Source organism: Hyperoodon ampullatus (assembly GCF_949752795.1).
Source record: "Hyperoodon ampullatus genome assembly, chromosome: 6".
NCBI lineage: Eukaryota > Metazoa > Chordata > Mammalia > Artiodactyla > Ziphiidae > Hyperoodon > Hyperoodon ampullatus.
The window spans coordinates 73,278,723-73,298,042 of record NC_136919.1 but is presented as its reverse complement, the minus strand read 5'-3'; the positions used below and the strand labels follow the sequence as shown (position 1 = coordinate 73,298,042).

At 46.3% G+C, this 19,320-nt stretch overlaps 1 protein-coding gene across 4 annotated transcripts in view; it reads left to right on the top strand.

Moving 5' to 3' along the window:
- Positions 1–1,999: 1,999 nt before the first annotated feature.
- VLDLR (very low density lipoprotein receptor) overlaps positions 2,000–19,320 on the top strand; it is a gene marked incomplete at both ends in the record, with an annotated part of 30,504 nt that continues 13,183 nt past the window's right edge. For all 4 annotated transcript variants that reach the window (XM_079706312.1, XM_079706311.1, XM_079706310.1 and 1 more), the window contains 3 exons: positions 2,000–2,081; positions 14,606–14,725; positions 18,303–18,425. In XM_079706312.1, the coding sequence (XP_079562438.1) occupies positions 2,000–2,081; positions 14,606–14,725; positions 18,303–18,425 (325 nt within the window). The remainder of the gene's footprint in view (positions 2,082–14,605; positions 14,726–18,302; positions 18,426–19,320) is intronic.

The following is a 19,320-nucleotide window of genomic DNA, read 5'->3' as shown; positions in this document are numbered from 1 at the left end:
TGCTGCAGTTTGTATCAAACGTGTAACCACAGAGCGAGCAAAACAGAGTTCAAAATGAACTGTAGTACAAGTCTCCACCAATACATATTGACAGAGTCAAGCCCCTTCGTGTAGACCATTCACGATCCGGGTATCCTCTGACCCTACCAAAGTGTATCCTGACCTAGAATTTTCCTGTCCTCTCCATCTCCTGGATCCAGTAAGATCCTAATAAACATCCCATCTGATGGTTAGCCTTGACAAATGCCCTGGAGCACCAAGACAAGAGGAATACAGCTAGGCAGGAGCCCTCTACTTTTCACATCATCAACAGAATAGCGTCAGAGCTGGTCCTATTGAAATCGGTGGAGCTTGAGTAATTCAAGATCGAAACAACTTTTTAAAAATATACAAACCCTTTATTTAAGAAGGTGAAATAGCTCGGCGTGTCCTCCCAGTCTGGTTAAATGGGGACAACCAGGGGAAATTGTGCAAGAAAACTGAAGTACACAAAAGCAAATTACAGGCTCCGGATTTTGCCAGACACAAAACAGGAATCAATCCTTTACAGGAGTCTTGCCTTTGCTTCCTTTTTTCTTTCCTTGAGCCTTGTAATTGAATGTTGCAAACTATATCAAGAAGAATAAACCGGGTTTCCCCTCCCCCAAGCAAGAAAAGGTTAAGCTTTTAATTACAGGCCCTCCGACTAGCATTTGTGCAATTAGCAATTAACTATAATCGTTGATGAGAGAATGCAGAGCTGCGCTAGCGATATCCCCCTCCTCCTCATCCCAGACTGGGTTACTTTCGTCCCATGCTATTACAGAGGACCAACCACAACCGCGCGCACTCTCCTTACACACACGCTCTCACTTAAAGACACACTTAATTTTTAGCAAAAATGGCATCTCAGCGTTTGACTGAGACAGGCATTCCCAACCCCACAGCAAAGTAGCCCAAACGTTTAGACCCACTCGTCTTCACCACTTTTAAGTGGAGAGAGGAAGCCCAAGGAAGAAGCTACCTACCAGCCTCACAGGACCAGCCTCCTCTGAGGCGCAGGAGAGGGTGGTAGAGAGACGCTTGTTGCCCCTGGAAACTGCAAGTCCCCCCCTCCGGGCTGTAAGCCGCGTTAGTGGGAAGGCGGTGGCAATAGCCTCCGTAGTTGCATCAGTGCTAACTACTACTACTGCTGCTGCTGCTGCTGCAGTTACTGTTGGCGGCTGCCGGGAAGGTACAGTAATGACTGTAGGGAGCGCACAGCTGCTGCGGCGGCAGGTTCCCTGGATCAGGAAATTAGGGCAGGCACCGGGGATTGGAGGCGAGGGCGGCGCGCGAGCCAACCAGCGGCCGCCCCGGGCCCCCGTGAGCCCCGGGCGGACGCGCGGAGCAGCTGGGCCCCGGGAGCACTCCGGGTGGCAGCGGCGGCCACGGCCACGGCCACTCACGCTCATACTCGCACGCACACTCACACACCCCCGGCGCAGGAACCTGGCTGCCCCGAGCTTATAAGAGGAGCGCGTCGAGGGTGGGGAAGGAGGGCTGAAGCCGCCGCGCCCGCCCCCCCCGCCCCCCCGCTGACCACTCCCCCTCCTGCCCCCTCCTCGCTCCTCACCCCGCGCTCCAGCGGCCGCCAGGGTGGGTGCTCCGCGGCCGGCTCCTCTCTCTTCTGTCTTCTCCGCTCTCGGCTCCCCACCCCCTCTCCCTTTCTCCCCTCCTCTTCCCTCCCCTCCTCTGCAGCGCCTGCATTATTTTCTGCCCGCGGGCTCGGCTTGCACTACCGCTGCAGCCCGGGGAGGTAGGTGGGTGGGTGGGTTGGCTGGTGGGGGGAAGATTGTGCAAGTTGTAGGGGAGGGGGCGCGCCTCTTCTTCCCTGCTCCCTTTCCCCCCCTTCGAACTCCTTCCCCTCCTCCCCTTCCCCCTCCTTCCTCCCCGCCCCCACCTCCTTCCTCCTTTCCGAAGGGCTGGTAACTTGTTGTGCGGAGCGAGCGGCGGCGGCGGCACCATCCAGACGGGCACCATGGGCACGTCCGCGCGCTGGGCGCTCTGGCTGCTGCTCGCGCTGTGCTGGGCGCCCCGGGAGAGCAGCACCACCGGAGCGGGTGAGTGAGGACGCGCCCCTCCGCGGCCTGCCCGGACCCAGCCGGGGCCCCAGGGGGCCCCGAGGCACGGGTCTCCTTTTGCCCACCCCCCTCCTAGGAGGCTCCTCTCCACTCTCGTCGCCTTCTCTCCCTCCCCACCCTGGTGGCGCCTCTGAGCTGTCAGCACCGCGGCTCTCGGGAGCCAGGCTGGGGGGATAGTGAGATTTGGGGTGTCCTAAAGCCTTGCCCGAACTAGTCTTCATTCCCTTACACTCCCTCCCCTAAAACCTGTGCTTTGCCTCGTTTTTCACTCCGCTTGGCCGGGGATGGGGAATATGGGCTTCTGAGCCGTTGAACAATGGTTGTGTCTCTTCTGCCAGGCGGAGTGTTAGGAAGGAGGCAGAGGGCCGGGTGGGCCGGGACGTGCGCGGCAGCCCCCGGAGCGCCCCTCGGACTTCACGGAGGGTGGGAGCGGGTGGTGGGTGAGGAAGGGCGCCTCCGGCGATGCGGGGCGCCAGGTGCCGACCGGGACTGGGGTTCCCCGCGGCGCTGAGGAACCCGCACGTTCGGTGGGCTGCCGCCGGGAGTCTCCGCCGAGAGCCTAGAAGTGCGCAGCCTGCGCACCCGGACTGCGACTCCCCAGGCGCCGGGCAGTCTCTGTGTAGTGCGGGTTAGAGGAAGAGTGAGGTTTGAAATAGGACTCACCTCTAGATGTTTCTCCGCTCTCCGGGGAGTGTTTGTAAACCTCTCGGGTCTCCAGGATAGCTGAACGGGGGAGGGGAGTGGAACGAAGACTTAATCAGGTTAGTTTGCTGAGCCTCGTTCCCGGTGAGATTTCCTCGAGAGGAATTGGGTCCTAATCTGGTGACTGTAATTAGCCTTCATTCTAACCAGTAGATCAAAGGGAGTAGCACGAGAGCTGGGAGAGCTGGTGTGTGTGACTGTGGCTTGTTGGGGAGGGCGGTGGGGACTACTGTCGGATCCCCACGGTGTGCCGCGCTGGGCCTGGGAGCCCTGTCCTCAGCCACTCTCTCACTTGGGGCCGCACAACTTTCTCAGGCAGGCGACAAGAAGCCCTTCTAAGAGGATTCGGTGAGAACCCTGGCAGGTCCCTGAAGTGATCTCGACATGACACCAAGGGGCTGGCTCGCCAGCTCTGGGGAAATGGGATGGAAAACTGCCCCCGTCCTAAGTACCCACTCCAGAGTCCCTAGCTCCTGTCGCCCGGTGGCTTGGGAGACCCGCTTGCCTGCAGTCACGTGTCTCCTGAAGTGAGAGCGAACTTTAATGTGTGGTCAAGCAGCCCCTCAAGCAATACTTGGGGGGGGGGCGGGGTTTGAGTCTCCGAATGCCCCCTGCCCTTAGGTTCTGACTGTCCAGAGCGTGAGAAGCTGGGACGGGCTTTTCTGCGCTCTGCGATTGGCTGGCAGCCCGATCACGTTTAGGTTGGTCACGTGGCTCCGCGGGCTCGTAATTTAGCAGCCTGAGAAATGTTATCTTTAAGGGAACGTGAAAAACGGACAGTCTCCAATGGACTATTCTCTCAATTGCTTTCCCCTGCCTGGACTCCTTGAAAAAAGGCGAGTGTCTAGTGAAGATGGCCCCTGATGTGTAACCAAACTAAGAGATTGGAAAAACCCTGAAAGGTTTTCAGACTCTAACATTAATCATTAATGGTTGAGCAATACTAACTTATTAAACGATTTCTCAGAATAGTGCCATGACTTACATTACACCTTTCATATCATTTCAAAAGACTAAGATATACCAGAAACCACTGATGACTGTCCAGGAAGGTGGGAGAGAAGATTCGTTTTTGCTGCGTTCTTTTCATATTCTTTTAATTTAATGTATAATAACTTTCCATTGGAGGTTAACTTTATCCTATAGAACGCTATGAATGCACCTAAATTGTCAAAATGAGTTAGTTGAAGCCATATGTTCACCTTGTATCAGGTAGATGAGCCTCCCTTTTGCTCCCCTAGGTCACATGTGAAATATGTGACATGCCATGAACAGTGGAAAATAGAAGCCCATGTAAGACTTAAATTCTTCGAAGGAAAGGAGACACATCCTTTCTGAGCTGGAGGAAATTTGGGGTTGGCTGAGGCAGGTATTGACCCTAAGCTAACCCAGGCTGGCTCCTGTCTGAAGTTCAAAGCCCCAAGGCATATGGACTGACTCTCTGGCCCTGGTCTTCTACACTCTGCCCATACACACGCATGATGCTGGTCTAAAATACTCTAGGACAGGGCATGTGTGCTTTAAGACTCTGCCAAGGAACTGAAGTCAGGCTAACAAGAGAAATTAAAATTCAGTAATGGAGCATACCTGATGGAAAAAAATCCCTGGGAGTTCTAGGACATTTTCCTCCAGCCTAGGTAGTCAAGATTAGGATCTGGGGTACCATATATTCATTAAGGCCAGAGCCTAGAAGAACCAGGGTTTTGTGAGAGCTATTCAGATATGGCTAACCACCAACGAAAGAGTCAACAGAACTTCTCCTCTTGTGGGGAGTGGGTTGGTGAAATTGGCAGTACCTGGAGGGATAGGAGACCAGAGGGCAGGGGGAAAATAAACCTGACTTATCCAGATAGCACCAAGAGGAGATAGGGCAATAATCATAATCCTCATCTGGATCAAAGAATGAGCATGTGAGCATGCTCCTCTTTAAAGGGGGGTACCTGCCTTTAGCTATGTACCTGCCCTGGCTCATTTTGGTTCTTTGCTCGAATTGTTTGGAGTCCCTAGATACCTAAAGCATGTATAAAGGCCAAGTTCAGTAGAGCTGCCAAATGTTAGGACTTCAATATAACCATACTGTATATTTTAATTATAGCAGCCTCCATGCTCAAAAGAAATGCCTCTGCCTTTTATAAAATTGGATACCCATAAACTCAATCTCACTTGAGTAGTTTTGCTACAATTCTAGAAGAGGTGAAAAATAGTCACAAGCCCCTTCTGTTCCAGGAGGAATGTCAAACTGATCAGACTTAGCAAGAACTCCTAGAGGAGAGCACAACCATAAGATCAAGGGAACAGATAGCCCCCAGCCGTATGGCTTCGGGTTTTGGTCCAGAGACCAGAAGACATGGCGCACCGCATAGAAATATAGATATTAGCTATTTAGACCATTTTCTAGTTCTTACAGAATGTGAATAAAGTTGTCCCTCTCTAGAGGGAATAGTGATCAAATTTTGGCAGTCATCTATACAATTTCAAGTCATAATTAAATTTACTTTGGATACTGACCTTTCTTTGGAAAGCCACCTCCACATTACTAGTCTATAAAAAATTAAATCCCTCAAAGGACTATGATAAGGTCCATAATGCAGCTTATGATAAAAGTTCCTGCCTTAGAAGCATTTCTCAGGGTGGGCTAATACGGCTGCTCTCCAGGTGGTTAGGTGATAGACTCAAAATTGCTTCGTTTGTTCCCGTCTGTGCTTAGGCCACAGCACGGAGACTGCTTTCAAGAGAAAGAGTCCAAGAATACCTTGGGCAGAGATGGATGAGATGTACCTGTTGAGCAGAAGTAAGTGGTCCAGGGGCAGTTTCTTGGCCCACCTAAAGAGTTGTTGGCTAGGAAATCTGAAGACTGATAGCTTTTCGTAGGACTTAAAGACAGAGGAATGACTTAGCTCTAGGAGAATCTGGCTCTGTAAATGACAGTTACCTCTGTGCATTTTTTCAGTCCAAATTGGTGTCTCTGCTAAGCTCTTCTCTTGGTTTTCAATAAAAATTCTAAACATTGTTAACACTGCCTAGTTAGATACACTAGATGCACTGCAGGGACTAAATGAGATGGCAGGTGATACCTTAAAACTTAGCACATGTTTCCCTTCATGCGAAGTTTCCTGGAAAAGTTTGGGCCTGATGGCTATATGGGGGCTCTAAATTAACAAGAGAATGCCTGCCAGGTGCTGTGAGAATAAATACAGTGATTCTGCTAGAAGTGGCTTAATATCTGCTTAGAGATCCTTTGCCCACTTTGTATTTTAAAGATGCTGCATGGGTGGGCGGAGCAGGGACAGGGCATTCATGGCCCTGTATTTAAGAGAGAACTTTGGGGGCAGAAACTATAAGACAGGACCATGGTTGTGGGAGGGGGAGGGGTGGGCTATCGGGTGGGGCTTGTAATTTGCCAAACAAGGGAGGCAATAAAACCCTTGGTGATAGACAACATTTGCAAGTTACATCGTGTGTTATAATTCTTCCCCCAGATACTATGAGTAAATAAGTTCTTTTGTAGACTGCCTCTAATCTTTAGTTTTCTTAAGATACCTTTCCAAGGTCTGAGCTACTAACTGATCTGTAGGTTCCCTAAGTAGGTGGTAGCTTGATGCCAGCATCCTTTGAACCTCTGCTCAAAACCACTTGACTTCCATTTACTGAGTGCCCACCACATGCCATATAGCACCAGGCATAGGCGACACAGTGACCAAGAAGTTGGGCTCTTCCTTCATGGCATTTAGTATAGTGGGGAAGTCAAACCAGGAAATCAGTGATCCAAAGACAGCCTGGAACAGAAGCTCTGGATGGGAGCGAGCAGACCCAGTGGTCAAGACTTAATCATACAAGAGGCAGGTAGCAGCTGAAGATTGCTGGAGGTCCCACACGCCACGTGGGTTACAGCTTATGAAGATTTCTCAAAAATCACCGAGAACTTAAGACTGTCATGTGACAAAGCCAGGAATTAGTCCATCTCTGCAGATGATCCTACAAAGGTGATAGCACTCAATCAACCATGGATGGCTGCCAATGTTACCAAAAATCCGTCGGAGGTAAAAGCCCTGAAATTTCTAACTTTACCAGTGAGCCACTGCTAGCTTTCCCTGCGTGCTGGAACCTCTCTCCTCACGTGGAAACGAGGCTGACGTACCCACACTGACACACTCGTTCTGATATATAAGTGCAGGAAAGTGCTCTGTTTTTAAATGATAAAGTTTCTGAAGATGAGGTGAAAGTACCCTCCTAGGCATTGAGAACTGTGGCCTTTGTAACCTAAGAGTCTTTCAAAGTATGCTAACTAGTGAAACAACTGCTCATACTTGGTTTCAAGTTCAGAAAACCTGGGAAGAATGCTTTGGGAAAAAAATCTGTAGTTCAGACCAACTTTATTAGTGAACTAACAAATCAACGGATGCATTGGGGAATACTCGCTAGTGCCTAAAAAATTTTTAGACGTCAGGCACCTGGTCCCAACTTACAAAAACACATTCCAGGCCCTGCCATAGGGGATCTCCGTTTGTAGAGATGGAAACACATAGGTGAGCACATCTCGGTACGTGACAGCTCTGTGACAGGCACAGGAGACATTGAGAAAGCAGCCAGACCACACCTAATTGGTCAAGAGAGCAACTGAGGGCCTCGTTCAAGGATGACATTTGAATGGGTGGTAAGCGATAGGGAGAAGCGGGGGGAAATGGGTAGGAAACTAGACTCAATCCTAGAGCCCGTGAGAAGCCTGCAAGTGATCCCATCTGTGGCACTCTGGGCCATTCTTGGCTGCCTGATTCACCGTCTTGATGTGGATAGAGAACGTGGCAGCCTGGAGGCAGAGGAACAAGAGAGAAATTTAGATCAAGTGAGAGATGAGTGCTTGGACATGCCCAGGACTTGATGGCAAAATGTCAGGGGAGAAGAATCTAGGCTCACTGTTGGACTACTGATTTAGAGTAAGTGGTGGGTCAAAGATCAGGCACATGGGGATGGGAAGACAGATTTTAGAAGAACCTCTTTACCGTGTATGCCTATTAAGATATCCAAGTAGGGCTTCCCTGGTGGCGCAGTGGTTGAGAGTCCGCCTGCCGATGCAGCGGACACGGGTTCGTGCCCCGGTCCGGGAGGATCCCACATGCCGCGGAGCGGCTGGGCCCGTGAGCCATGGCCGCTGAGCCTGCGCGTCCGGAGCCTGTGCTCCGCGACGGGAGAGGCCACAACAGTGAGAGGCCCGCGTACCGCAAAAAAAAAAAAAAAAAAAAAGATATCCAAGTAGATTTTACCTAATGGCACAAAGTTCATCGTCATAATCTCTGTTGTTAGATTGGCAGTTGTCACCTATGTCCATCAAGTGATGCACACGACTTATGGGGTGAGTACTATAGAGTCCAACCCTGAGAATGAAGTAGTCACCCGCATTGCGGGTAGAATCTTAGCCTCCTAACCTTCCCGCAGTGGTTTCAAAGTGTGGTCAGGGACCAGCAAGGTCAACAGCCTCCGGGAACTCAATAGAAATGCAAACTTGGGTGCCATGCCCGACCTACAAAGTCAGAATCTCTGGTGAGGGGGCAGCATTGGGTTTTAATAAGTCCTTCAGGGGCTTCTGATACAAACTTGATCTTGAGAACCACTGACTTTTACCACCCACAAAACTAATAACTTCCCAAATATATCAGGAGGGCCTTAGCTCTTTCTAGACAAGAAAACCAAGCATTATAGTCCTTCTGGGAAAAGACCTGCTAGGGATACTGAGGCAGCGTTTTTTAAAAATCAAAATGGGGACGGGAGGGTAGGCTCTATCTCAACAATAAGGCTCTGTTAGGACAGTGACATCCTGACAAGTGATAGTACCTAATTCTGGATTAATTTAAACTGACACTACTACCCACATCACAAGTCAGCAGAATATTCTGGAAGGAAGTGGTCCTGAGTCAAGTGCTCTAGTTGGTATGCGTGCTCAATCACATGGTATCTGGAGCCAGACTGCCTGAGTTCAAATCCTAGTTCTGCCCCAGGTGATCTTGGGCAAATACTGTCCTCCCTTCCCCGAACAGGTTCCCTGGTATGTAAAAGGGGAACAGTAACGCTGACTGTGTAGGATTGAGAATTAACTCAATTAAGAGACTGAGGTCTTAGAACAGTGTTTGGCTAAGAATAAAAATTAAGTTATTTATCCATGATTCTCAAGATCATCTCACTCTGACGTAAACGGGAAAACTGACAATTGAACCGTAGGATTGAGTGAATCAGAAGGATTAACCCAAGTATTTCCCAGTTTTTCGTTGGCCCCCGCCTGGTTCTCACAAGGCTTCAGAAGCTGTCTGTAAGGCCCGAATACAGCTCAGTCCCTCTTCCTCGGTTCCTCTTACTAACCTTCTTCCCTTGTAGCAAAACTTCTTTGCTGACTTGAAAAGCTGCTTGTCCTAAAAGGAGTTTTAGCCTATGAATAGAAAGATTGGCGTTCAAGTGGCAAGCGGCAGGAACGAGCTGGACTAAAAATAAATGCCCTTGGCAGACCCAGAAGTGCCAAAACAAATGGACTGAAGAAAATTCCAGGAGATGATAACACCCGTACACTCGAGCAAATGGGAGGGCTGTGAAAGATGTGAACACTTGGCCTTGCTAGTCCCAGCAGCATGGCAGCCGCAGCCCCTCTGTGCAGGCTGAAGTTCACGTCTGAGCCTGACACGCAGAAACATCTCCTTACTGTGGGCATCCCTTCTGGAGCACTCCTGCAAAGGTGCCACTCAGAGCCCTACAGGGAACTTCGTAGCCCACTTGGAAGGCTTGGTATTTACTGTAAGATCTATGCAGTTTTTGTTTTTTTTTTAACCGAAGCTTACGTACTGTTCTTCCATGTTAACCCTTGCAGGGACAATTAGACAACAACGGCAGGCTGACTTCTAAATGCATTAAAACCCCTGAGTGGCTTGGAGCCAGTGAACTGCCAACATGTCTGGGTAGCAGCGTTAACTATTTAGGTAAGGAAGGCTCCTGGGACATGGGCGCCTTGAAATAAGTTTGCAGAGTCTGATATCAACTGTGTAAGCGCAGAATTAGTGAGGAAATCTTCAACTCTTCTGGGCATTCAGTCTTTCGTTACAAGTGTAAATAGCCGTGTAGGCGACTAGGTACAAGTGACTTCCAACCCCCTGGCCCAAAGGGGTAGGGGTATTCATCCTAAGTATTAGAGCTGAAAGGAAACTCAGATCTAGTCCAACCATTTGATTTCTTAAAGTTATGGAACCCTTTTCAAATTCTTACACAGAACTCCAATGTTGAAAAGAAACGCTGGTTGAAACAGAGGCGGAATACCCAGGTTCCCTGCTGTCATAGCCTTACCCCTGACTGCAGCCACCCCGATGCTGCCAAGGCATTCCTGTGAACCCTGTGACTTTGAGGAACCCACTAAAAATCACATTGACTCCGACTTTTCACCTCTCTAAGCAGATAGACCCTGGGTTGTAGGATGCCGAGTGCTTCTACTTGTAATTTATTTTTTGAGGCATCATTGGCTTTAGCTTAGCCTAAGCACTGAAAGGACCTTGGGTGTCGATCATTTCAAGCTCACCCTGTTCTCTTTATGAAAGTATGATGCTGAACTTGAGACTTAACTGTCATGGATGGAAATAGACTACAGGCCTACAATCCTGTAATCCCCCAAAGCTTTGCAAACCTAAAGCTTAACTCGTCTGGTGTTTTCGATTCTTTTGGAGCTCTGTACGGCAGCATTCCCAGGTAGGCACCACAGGTGTAAAGGGAGAATCTTCCTGAAACTTGGGCACAAAACTCACCATGCTGCAATCAGGTGGCTGAGCTCTCCCTGCTTTGCACGATGCAGGGAATTAAACAGAACCAGGGAGTCCCTTCTACCCAGGAGCAATCTTTCAAAACAAGGTGCTTAGGAAACTTAAGAAACCGAGGCGCGGCCATAGAGCTTAGGATCTTTCTTCTCTTCTCTTTAAAGAAAGAACCCTTTATAAAGCCAGCTAGCTTTACCCACCCCCACTCCCACCACTCTCCTCTTTTAAAGAAGCAGGGATGGTTGGTTAGCAGCTACTCCAGTCCTAACGCCATTGTTCTCCTTTCTTAATGGAGAGCCGTGTGTGTCATGGTAAAAACACAGCTTTATGACCCTCGGGCAGAAGCTTGGGCGAAGTGGAAACGTCTGAGATAAGAGGTAGAAATTAAACTCCTTTTTGTCTTGAGATATTGGAATAAACACTAAGGAAATGCCTGTGTCTGTCCTGAGCCCACTCAACAGCGACTCTTAAAGCAGCATTACTGGGATTTTAACCCAGCATTTATTACTGTTGATTGCCTGTATGTTACAGTTCCATTCAGAGAGCTTCCTTAAGGTGATAGTGGACTAAACACCAGCCTTAGGCTATTGTTCGCCCATATTTAATCCCAGGCCAGCTTGAGTGTCTATAAAATCTGTAGTTACAATCAAGGCTCATTGTTAAAGAGATCTGCCAGGTAACCTAACCCCAAGTGGAAAACCATCATCTGACGCCTACTTTTAAGTCCCTGTCCAAGTCGGATTATATGGTTACCTTTTTGACAGCATAGATATCAACATCGATGTTTTTGTCTCATTTTGACCAAACAGCTAAAACCTTTGGTAACTAACACCTTGTAAAAAGGTATTCTAATTGCAACCTGACTTTTCTTTCCAAGTATATGTATATTTCTGTTCTCTGACTATCATAAATTGTTCTTTTTTTACTTTCCAAGTAAAGTACTCTAATTCTTACCACTCCTACAACAGTCAGAGGTCGTGGGGATAAAGAACTACAGCCAGTGGGCCCTGGAACAGATAGCCCCAGCATTGAGAATATTAAGACTATCTCGAGACTCCAGTGATAAAAGGGGGAGGGTGAGAGGCAGCCAGGCACTTCATACTTGGTTTCGCGGTATAAAAGCTAGCGTGCGATGCTTCCTGACAGCCTCTACCCTCTCCTTGTTCCCCCTTCTGTGCCCAATAAAATATTTGTGGATTGGATGAATAGTATGAAATACAGGTAGGAAGAGGAGTTCCCTGGTGGCCTAGTGGTTAGGATTCCAGGCTTTCACTGCCATGGCCCGGGTTCAATCCCTGGTTGGGGAACATCCCTCAAGCCACGCAGCACGACCAAATAAATAAATAAATAAAAATGGTTAACATGGTAAATTTTTTAAACTGCCAGGGGTGGGGGTGGGGCATGTGGGTGGATTTCCTGGTGGTCCAATGATTTAGGACTCAGCACTTTCACTGCTGGAGGCTGGGTTCAGTCCCTGGTCGGGGAACTAAGATCCTGCAAGCCACGTGGTGTGGCCAAAAAACTAATAATAATTATAAAAAATAAAATAAAATAAAAAATGAACCACAGATAGGAAGTGCCATTGATTCATCCTGCTTTGTATCTGGGTCCTAGCTTAACTACACTCTTGCGGGCAGAGTGGTACATATAGTTTTTAAATGAGTACATTTAGTACCTAAGTAACCACACACCCATATGGTAAAAGGACCAAATTTTAATCTCCCTGGGAATTAGCCACAAAGTATAGAATGTTCCCAGACAGTGGGGAGTAGCTGATAGTACGGATGCCAACTAGAGCATTGTGTACATGACACAAGAGTTCCAGTCTGTGCTTGTCACTGTAGCATCTGTTCTTATGCCCACATGCCACAGCTGCAGATGCTGAAAGGTACAGGAAGTCGCAAGGCTTTCTGCTGGGAAGACCCCCCTAAGGAATCTGCATGAACTATATTGCTCCACTGTTTTTCTCGAATATTTGCAGTGTATTTGCTGTAAGCAACCAGATCTTCGCCTTTTATCTCGAAGAAGTTACATCCTCCAGAAGGATAGACCTGCTAATGATAGGAAACACCTGAATGTCAGCTGTCCCATTCCAGGCAAAAAAAACTAAGTGCCCTACTTCCAAGTATTCATTCATGCCATTATGTGAATTATATTCATACACTGAGCATAGGAAAACTGAGTTTAAGAAAAATAGAATCCAGGTCTGTGGCTCCCACCTTGCTTTGTTTTTCTCACATCACTAAGTTAAAAATGACCTCCTTTTGGGTGTGGAGAAAAGGGAACCCTCCTACACTGTTGGTGGGAATGTAGATTGGTACAGCCACTATGGAGAACAGTATGGCTATTCCTTAAAAAAAATAAAACCAGATCTACCATATGATCCAGCAATCCCACTCCTGGGCACATACCGGAGGAAACTATAACTCAGAAAGATACATGCACCCCAATGTTCATTGCAGCACTGTATACAATAGCCAGGACATGGAAGCAACCTAAATGTCCATCGACAGAGGAATGGATAAAGATGTGGTACATATATACAATGGAATATTATTCAGCCATAAAATGAATGTAATAATGCCATTTGCAGCAACATGGATGGACCTAGAGATTATCATACTAAGTGAAGTAAGCTAGACAGAGAAAGACAAATATCATATGATGTCACTTATATGTGGAATCTAAAAAAGTGATACAAATGAACTTATTTACAAAACAGAAACAGACTCACAGACTTCAAAAATAAACATATGGTTACCAAAGGGGAAAGGTGCAGGTGGGGGGAGGGATAAATTAGGAGTTTGGGATTAACATATACACACTAGTAGGTATAAAATAGATAATCAACAAGGACCCACTGTATAGCACAGGGAACTCTACTCAATATTCTGTAATAACCTATGTGGGAAAAGAATCGGGAAAAGAATCTGAAAAAGAATGGAGATATATATATGTATAGCTGAATCACTTTGCTGTACACCTGAAACTAACACATTGTAACTCAACTATAATATAAAATAAAAACTAAATTAAAAAAATGATCTCCCTTCACCTCTTAACTGTACCTTCTTCGTGCTTTTTATCTTATCTTGGAGTCATTTTGTAAACATGTCTTTTTCCAATTAGACCTCAAATTCTGAGATGAGGAACCATGTATTAAACCTCACGCCTTTTCTAAATATCCTTTACTTTGCTCGTAATAGAAGCATCATTGATGAGTAACAGTATAGAATGCGGACAAGAAATGCCATTAAAAGATTAGGATTTGGGGGCTTCCCTGGTGGCGCAGTGGTTGAGAGTCCACCTGCCGATGCAGGGGACACGGGTTCGTGCCCCGGTCTGGAAAGATCCCACATGCCCCGGAGCGGCTAGGCCCGTGAGCCATGGCCGCTGAGCCTGCGCGTCCGGAGCCTGTGCTCCACAACGGGAGAGGCCACAACAGTGAGAGGCCCGCGTACCACACACAAAAAAAAGATTAGGATTTGGCTGCATGATTATAACGACACAAATGAGTTAAAGGAATGGGAGAAATGAGTCCACGGGTGAATCCCCTGCCCTGCCACCTGCAGTCTCTGGGCAATCTACATTCCTTCTATCTTGGTCTGGCTCCATTGACCCAAGATTACTATTCCAGCCACCGTGCCTAGTTTTCAGGAACCAGAAAGGAATAAAATTAAGGAAACTGGATTCCCTGTGCCTTTGAGGGTATTTCCCAGAAGTTGTACACACCATTTCTGCTTACATTCCATTAGCCGGAACTTAGTCCCATGGCTATGCCTCCTGCAAGAGAGGCTGGGGAATCTAGTCTTATCCAGATGGTGTGTGCCCAGCTAAGAACCCAGTTACTGTCAGTCACTGCCCCAAGGCCCATCCAGCTCTGGCCCCTACAGTGTTATAGCCTCTGAGTCTGCAGCTGTCCCTCCAAGAGGACTCCTATCCATGGGTTTCAGGTAACTAGCATCTCTAACTTACCAGCCTTGTGTCCCAGCTTAGCTAAGTGTTCCCTCCTGATTTTAGGAAGAAAAGCCAAATGTGAACCCTCCCAATTCCAGTGCACAAATGGCCGCTGTATTACGCTGCTGTGGAAATGCGATGGGGACGAAGACTGTGCTGATGGCAGTGACGAAAAGAACTGTGGTGAGTAAAGAGCTGGACAGTCTCACCTGCCACCTCACTAGGACTTACGCATTGTATTGAAAGATGATGATATTATATCTTAGTTTCTACAGATGTATCGAGATTCTGAAAAATAGAATCCACTCCTAAGGACTGCTTTGAACTCGAGTCCAAAGATTCTATACTTCCTGGTCTGGAGGGATATGATTGAGTGTTTGATGTCAAGTTAGCGACTTGAGTATGGAATTTTGAAGATACAGTGGAGTTCCTTTCAAATGATAGACCCGGTTGATCTTAGATCAGACAAAATTTGGGTATAGGAAGCTAGAGGAAGGAAGGGAGGACCAGGAATAGAGACAGACAGAAGATTGCTTAGAACAGACTTTCTTTTTTTAATTCTCAAATGGTTCCAATCCCCAAAAAGCAAGCCGTGGACAGTAAGAAATCCCCTGCAGTTTCAGGAATTAATTAACTCCTGGTATACAAACTATAAGCCAGCCCAGATCAAAGATCAGATAAGGATTCTTTTTTTAATTCCCTGTCTACCGAGATGCTGATTTTAAAGCACTAGGCAAGATGAAAGACATTCTCTCCCCCAAGAAAATAGGGATACGCCATCATACCCATTGATCAGCATCTATTAAAAGATCATTATGAGAAATGCCTGTTTTTGCAACCTACGTAACCTCTCATTAAGCCAGGACAGCTGAGAACTACATGTCAAGAGGGCATTTAGGTACCTCGAATACACGCTGAAGTTTGCTTTATGATCCCTTTGTTCTGTGTTGTAAAACTCTTGAAATAAGGTTGTTCATGAATGTCTGTGATAACATTGTCATTTGCCTTTTAAAAGACGTGACATAAAGATGTCCACTATACAAACTAAAAATCCAGAAGAAAAATAGAAGCTAAATGTAGATTTCATCAACTGCCATCTTGTTATGCCCTTACCTACTTCTTCATGCATCATTACTAAAATGCTATAGTATAAACATACTGGCAGACAGTCCTGTGCTTGAGCTCTCAGAGCAGTATCATGGATGTCTGCATGCCAATATGTAAATTAGCAGCTCATTTGGAAGCAGAGTAAACCCATGCTGCAATATCAGAAAAGCAGCTTATCTCCAGTCTCAGGACCAAGAATAGTTCTCCAGTGTGACACATTTATATCATTTGCATTCTAACACTAAGATTTTAATCTATTCTACAAGATATTGAGTTCCATGCTCTTTCTGGGTTACCTGTGTGATATAATTCTCTCACTAATTTTCTCACTAAAGGACCTCACTTTTATCCACTGTTCTCTTGGTGTAAGTAGCCATTCTTCTGTGCTAAACTACATTTGGCAAAACCCATTTGTTTTTTTTTTGTTTGTTTTTTTTTTTAGAGAGTAATTATTCTCTCCATGGTGTGAAGTCTTACTTTACCATTTGACTACCTCAGTAGAAACTAACCTGAGTCATTGTAGGGGTCATCACTGGCTTTTCCTAAAATAGTCTCTGCATAAATCAATTCTAGCCACGTAACAGGAAGGTTTGGAAGAGGTAAGGAGGTAGATGTACCTACAATCAAGATCATGCAAAGTGGGAAAAAGTAAATATATTCTTGGCCAGAATTCGTCTCTGCCTTTCAGATATGAAGGTAGAGAAGGAAAGTGGGAGCTTTTGTCGGGGAAGTTCTGAATGCTTATTTTGAGATGTTCCTCCATGGAAGGGAAAAGCTACACAATTACTTAAAACTTCCAAAGCCAATTCCTATTTTTCCTGTCCAACCTCTTGATGTTGAACTTGGTTACAATTTCAGCAGGGCCTTTTCTTTCAAGCATGTCAACTAGCATATTTAGTCAACTTCAGCTTGGATTCTGCAAGCCATGTTCTATCAGTCCTAGTAACTCATTCTTCTACAAGCGTTAGGCTGAACTGATACATCAGTAACTTGGATACCCCAAGAATGGAACTGGTAGTTCTCTTCCCCTGTGGCACATCTAAACTTCTATCCATCTCTCAAGGCCCAGTTCAAACAGCCTATCTTTACCCTCCCAGTCTGGGCTCAGAATGGAAAGAGAGGAACCCTAGCAATCTATCTGACCCTGTGTATCTTGTTCACTTTGTAGTATAACCAGTCTTTTCTATCCCTGTAACATCTTATACTTCTTAAATTCATGAGGTCTCTTTACAACCATTCCATACTCTCTCTTTTGCAACTTCTGAAGAGTATCACAGGGTGAATTACAATAACTGACTCTGAGACCCTCTGGCACCTTCCTGCATGCTCAGGAGAAGATGGGCCTTGGATATCACTTAAACTGTTAACACTGGTGTTTGAGTATTTCAGTGATTTTAGAAGCAGGTATGAATCTAAAAAGTCATATGGCCTTTCATGTTCCCTTGGCTACACAATTTGAGGAGATAAATAATCCTTTTCAGATCATCATCATTGATCATCCCATCTTGAGTTCTAGAAATTGACTATAATCAGTGTCTCCCCATTAACAATATCTGAGGCTAACCCAGAGCGGCTGTCTGGTTTACTACACTCTGAACTCTGAGTGCTGTACCTGGCTTAAACCCCTGACTTGAGGTGGTCCCTTTCATCTTTTCAGCAAATTGTTGGCTTTTAGCTGATTTCCCATTACAGAATATTCGTTAGAGAAGAATGTTTTAAACTGGAGATTCAAGTAGAAAGGATAGGCACACGGGCAAAGAAGAATATAATCTGAGAAGGATGACCCTAGAATACCCGACGTGGCTCCTTGTCAAGCCCCTTCTTACTCCCCGACTTCCTCACAGGTAGGTTGACCAAGCTGCCTGCTTTGCTTAGCACAGTCCTGGTCAACGCTTATCTTCCCGGGAAAATTAACACTGTCCCCCTTCTACTGAGATTGCGTCAATTTGGACAACAGATCGCATGATCACCCTAATTAAGGAGAAAAGGCTGCCCTAGTAAGAATTAGTAGCAGAACTGATACCTTGTCTTAGGCTATTTAACTCTGGTAGTCAGTTACGGGTGCTGGCAGCTTCCATAGCAGGCTCAGTGACTTTTAGCTGGTTGATGTGAGCCCACCCTTCGGGTGCTAAATACAACCTCTCTTATACTCAGGTTTGAGCTTTCTCTATTTCTTACCCAGTGGGTTCCTCTGCCCCAGTAGACCTATAGGGGTGACAGTATTCAGTACTGGAGCTGGGTCTTCTGCCTCTGCACTAAACCCATGTGTTGTTACAAGATGCTGCTAGAACAGTTATACCATGATCCAGTCGTTTGACTGTGAAACTTGAATGACTTGGAAGAAATGCATGAAAAGAACAAAATTATTACTTAATCTCAATGTTAGCAAGCAGGCAAGAAGTTCATTATAAGGGATCCCTTGACGTCAGTGTCCTCTAAGTCTCTCAAATGATCACCTTCCTCCTCTGGGGAAAAAGGGGGAAAAAAACGAAGATTTTTCTAAGATTCTCCTGGATATTGGCAGTTGAGTGCTAACTGACTCAGATTTATTTTTTAGAGTAAAACATATCAAAATGCAGTTGTACCCCCAGTGGGAATGTAGGGCTCTTGGGTGAGTGACTTCAACTTTAACCCTGCAAATCACCTTTCGTAGTGAAGAAGACATGTGCCGAGTCTGACTTTGTGTGCAACAATGGCCAGTGTGTTCCCAACCGATGGCAGTGTGATGGGGATCCCGACTGTGAAGATGGTTCTGATGAAAGCCCAGAGCAGTGCCGTGAGTGTGACTTGCTTTGGACTTGAACTTTTCCAAGCTGTTCCATGTCTCATAGCTCTAAGTATTGTATAATCTAAACCTTGGTTAGTTTTCCTTGGCCTCCCTTAAAGTTAGGCCAGTTGACTCCAAGGTCAGTCAAATCATTCATTAACAGCCAATCTTTAAAAACATAAAGAATGTTCTTCCTAGTCTAACAAGACTGACGTTCTCTTGGGTAGCTTCACTATTGAACATTTAAGACTGAAGCCAGAAGATTCAAGAACTCCTTGACTAGGTGCATAGATTTCAAATGTTTGATGATAATGACTCTGAGTGGATGGTACTCTGGTCCTGGAAGCTAAGTCAAGATGTGAGGGTCCCCCCGTGGGCCAAGTATAAGCTTTTAGATGCACAGCTTCTCATGTTGTGAAAAAAAAAAAATCCATTACTGAAGGGGTAAGGTGACTAGAAATAGGATGATAGAGCAATTTTTAAGAAACATGTAACATAAAGTTATTAAAGTAGGGAGCTTACAGCTTGTTCTTAAATAAGAGAAACTTCATAGGTATGCAAATACGTGTGTGTCCTTAGGCTGATATTCAGGAAAAAGTCTATGAGATCATAGAGGAAGATGATTTGGGACCGTTAAATTAGAATCATTTGCATGTCCTGGTGAAGAAAGTCTCGGTGTTCCTTCTAAGGCAGTAGAGGCCTGTTAAAGCACTAAAAGTGGACGTCTAACATGAACAAAGTTTAGGTCTGGAATCAAGCAGAAAGGAAGAGATGTGTGTTAATTTCAGTTTTCCAGGCAAGATGTAAGGGAAGTTATATGAGCATTGGCCAAGGGAGGTGAGTTACCATAGGTGAGGACAGGTTCCATAAAGATTCAGCCCAAGTTTTTAGTGGGGGATGACCC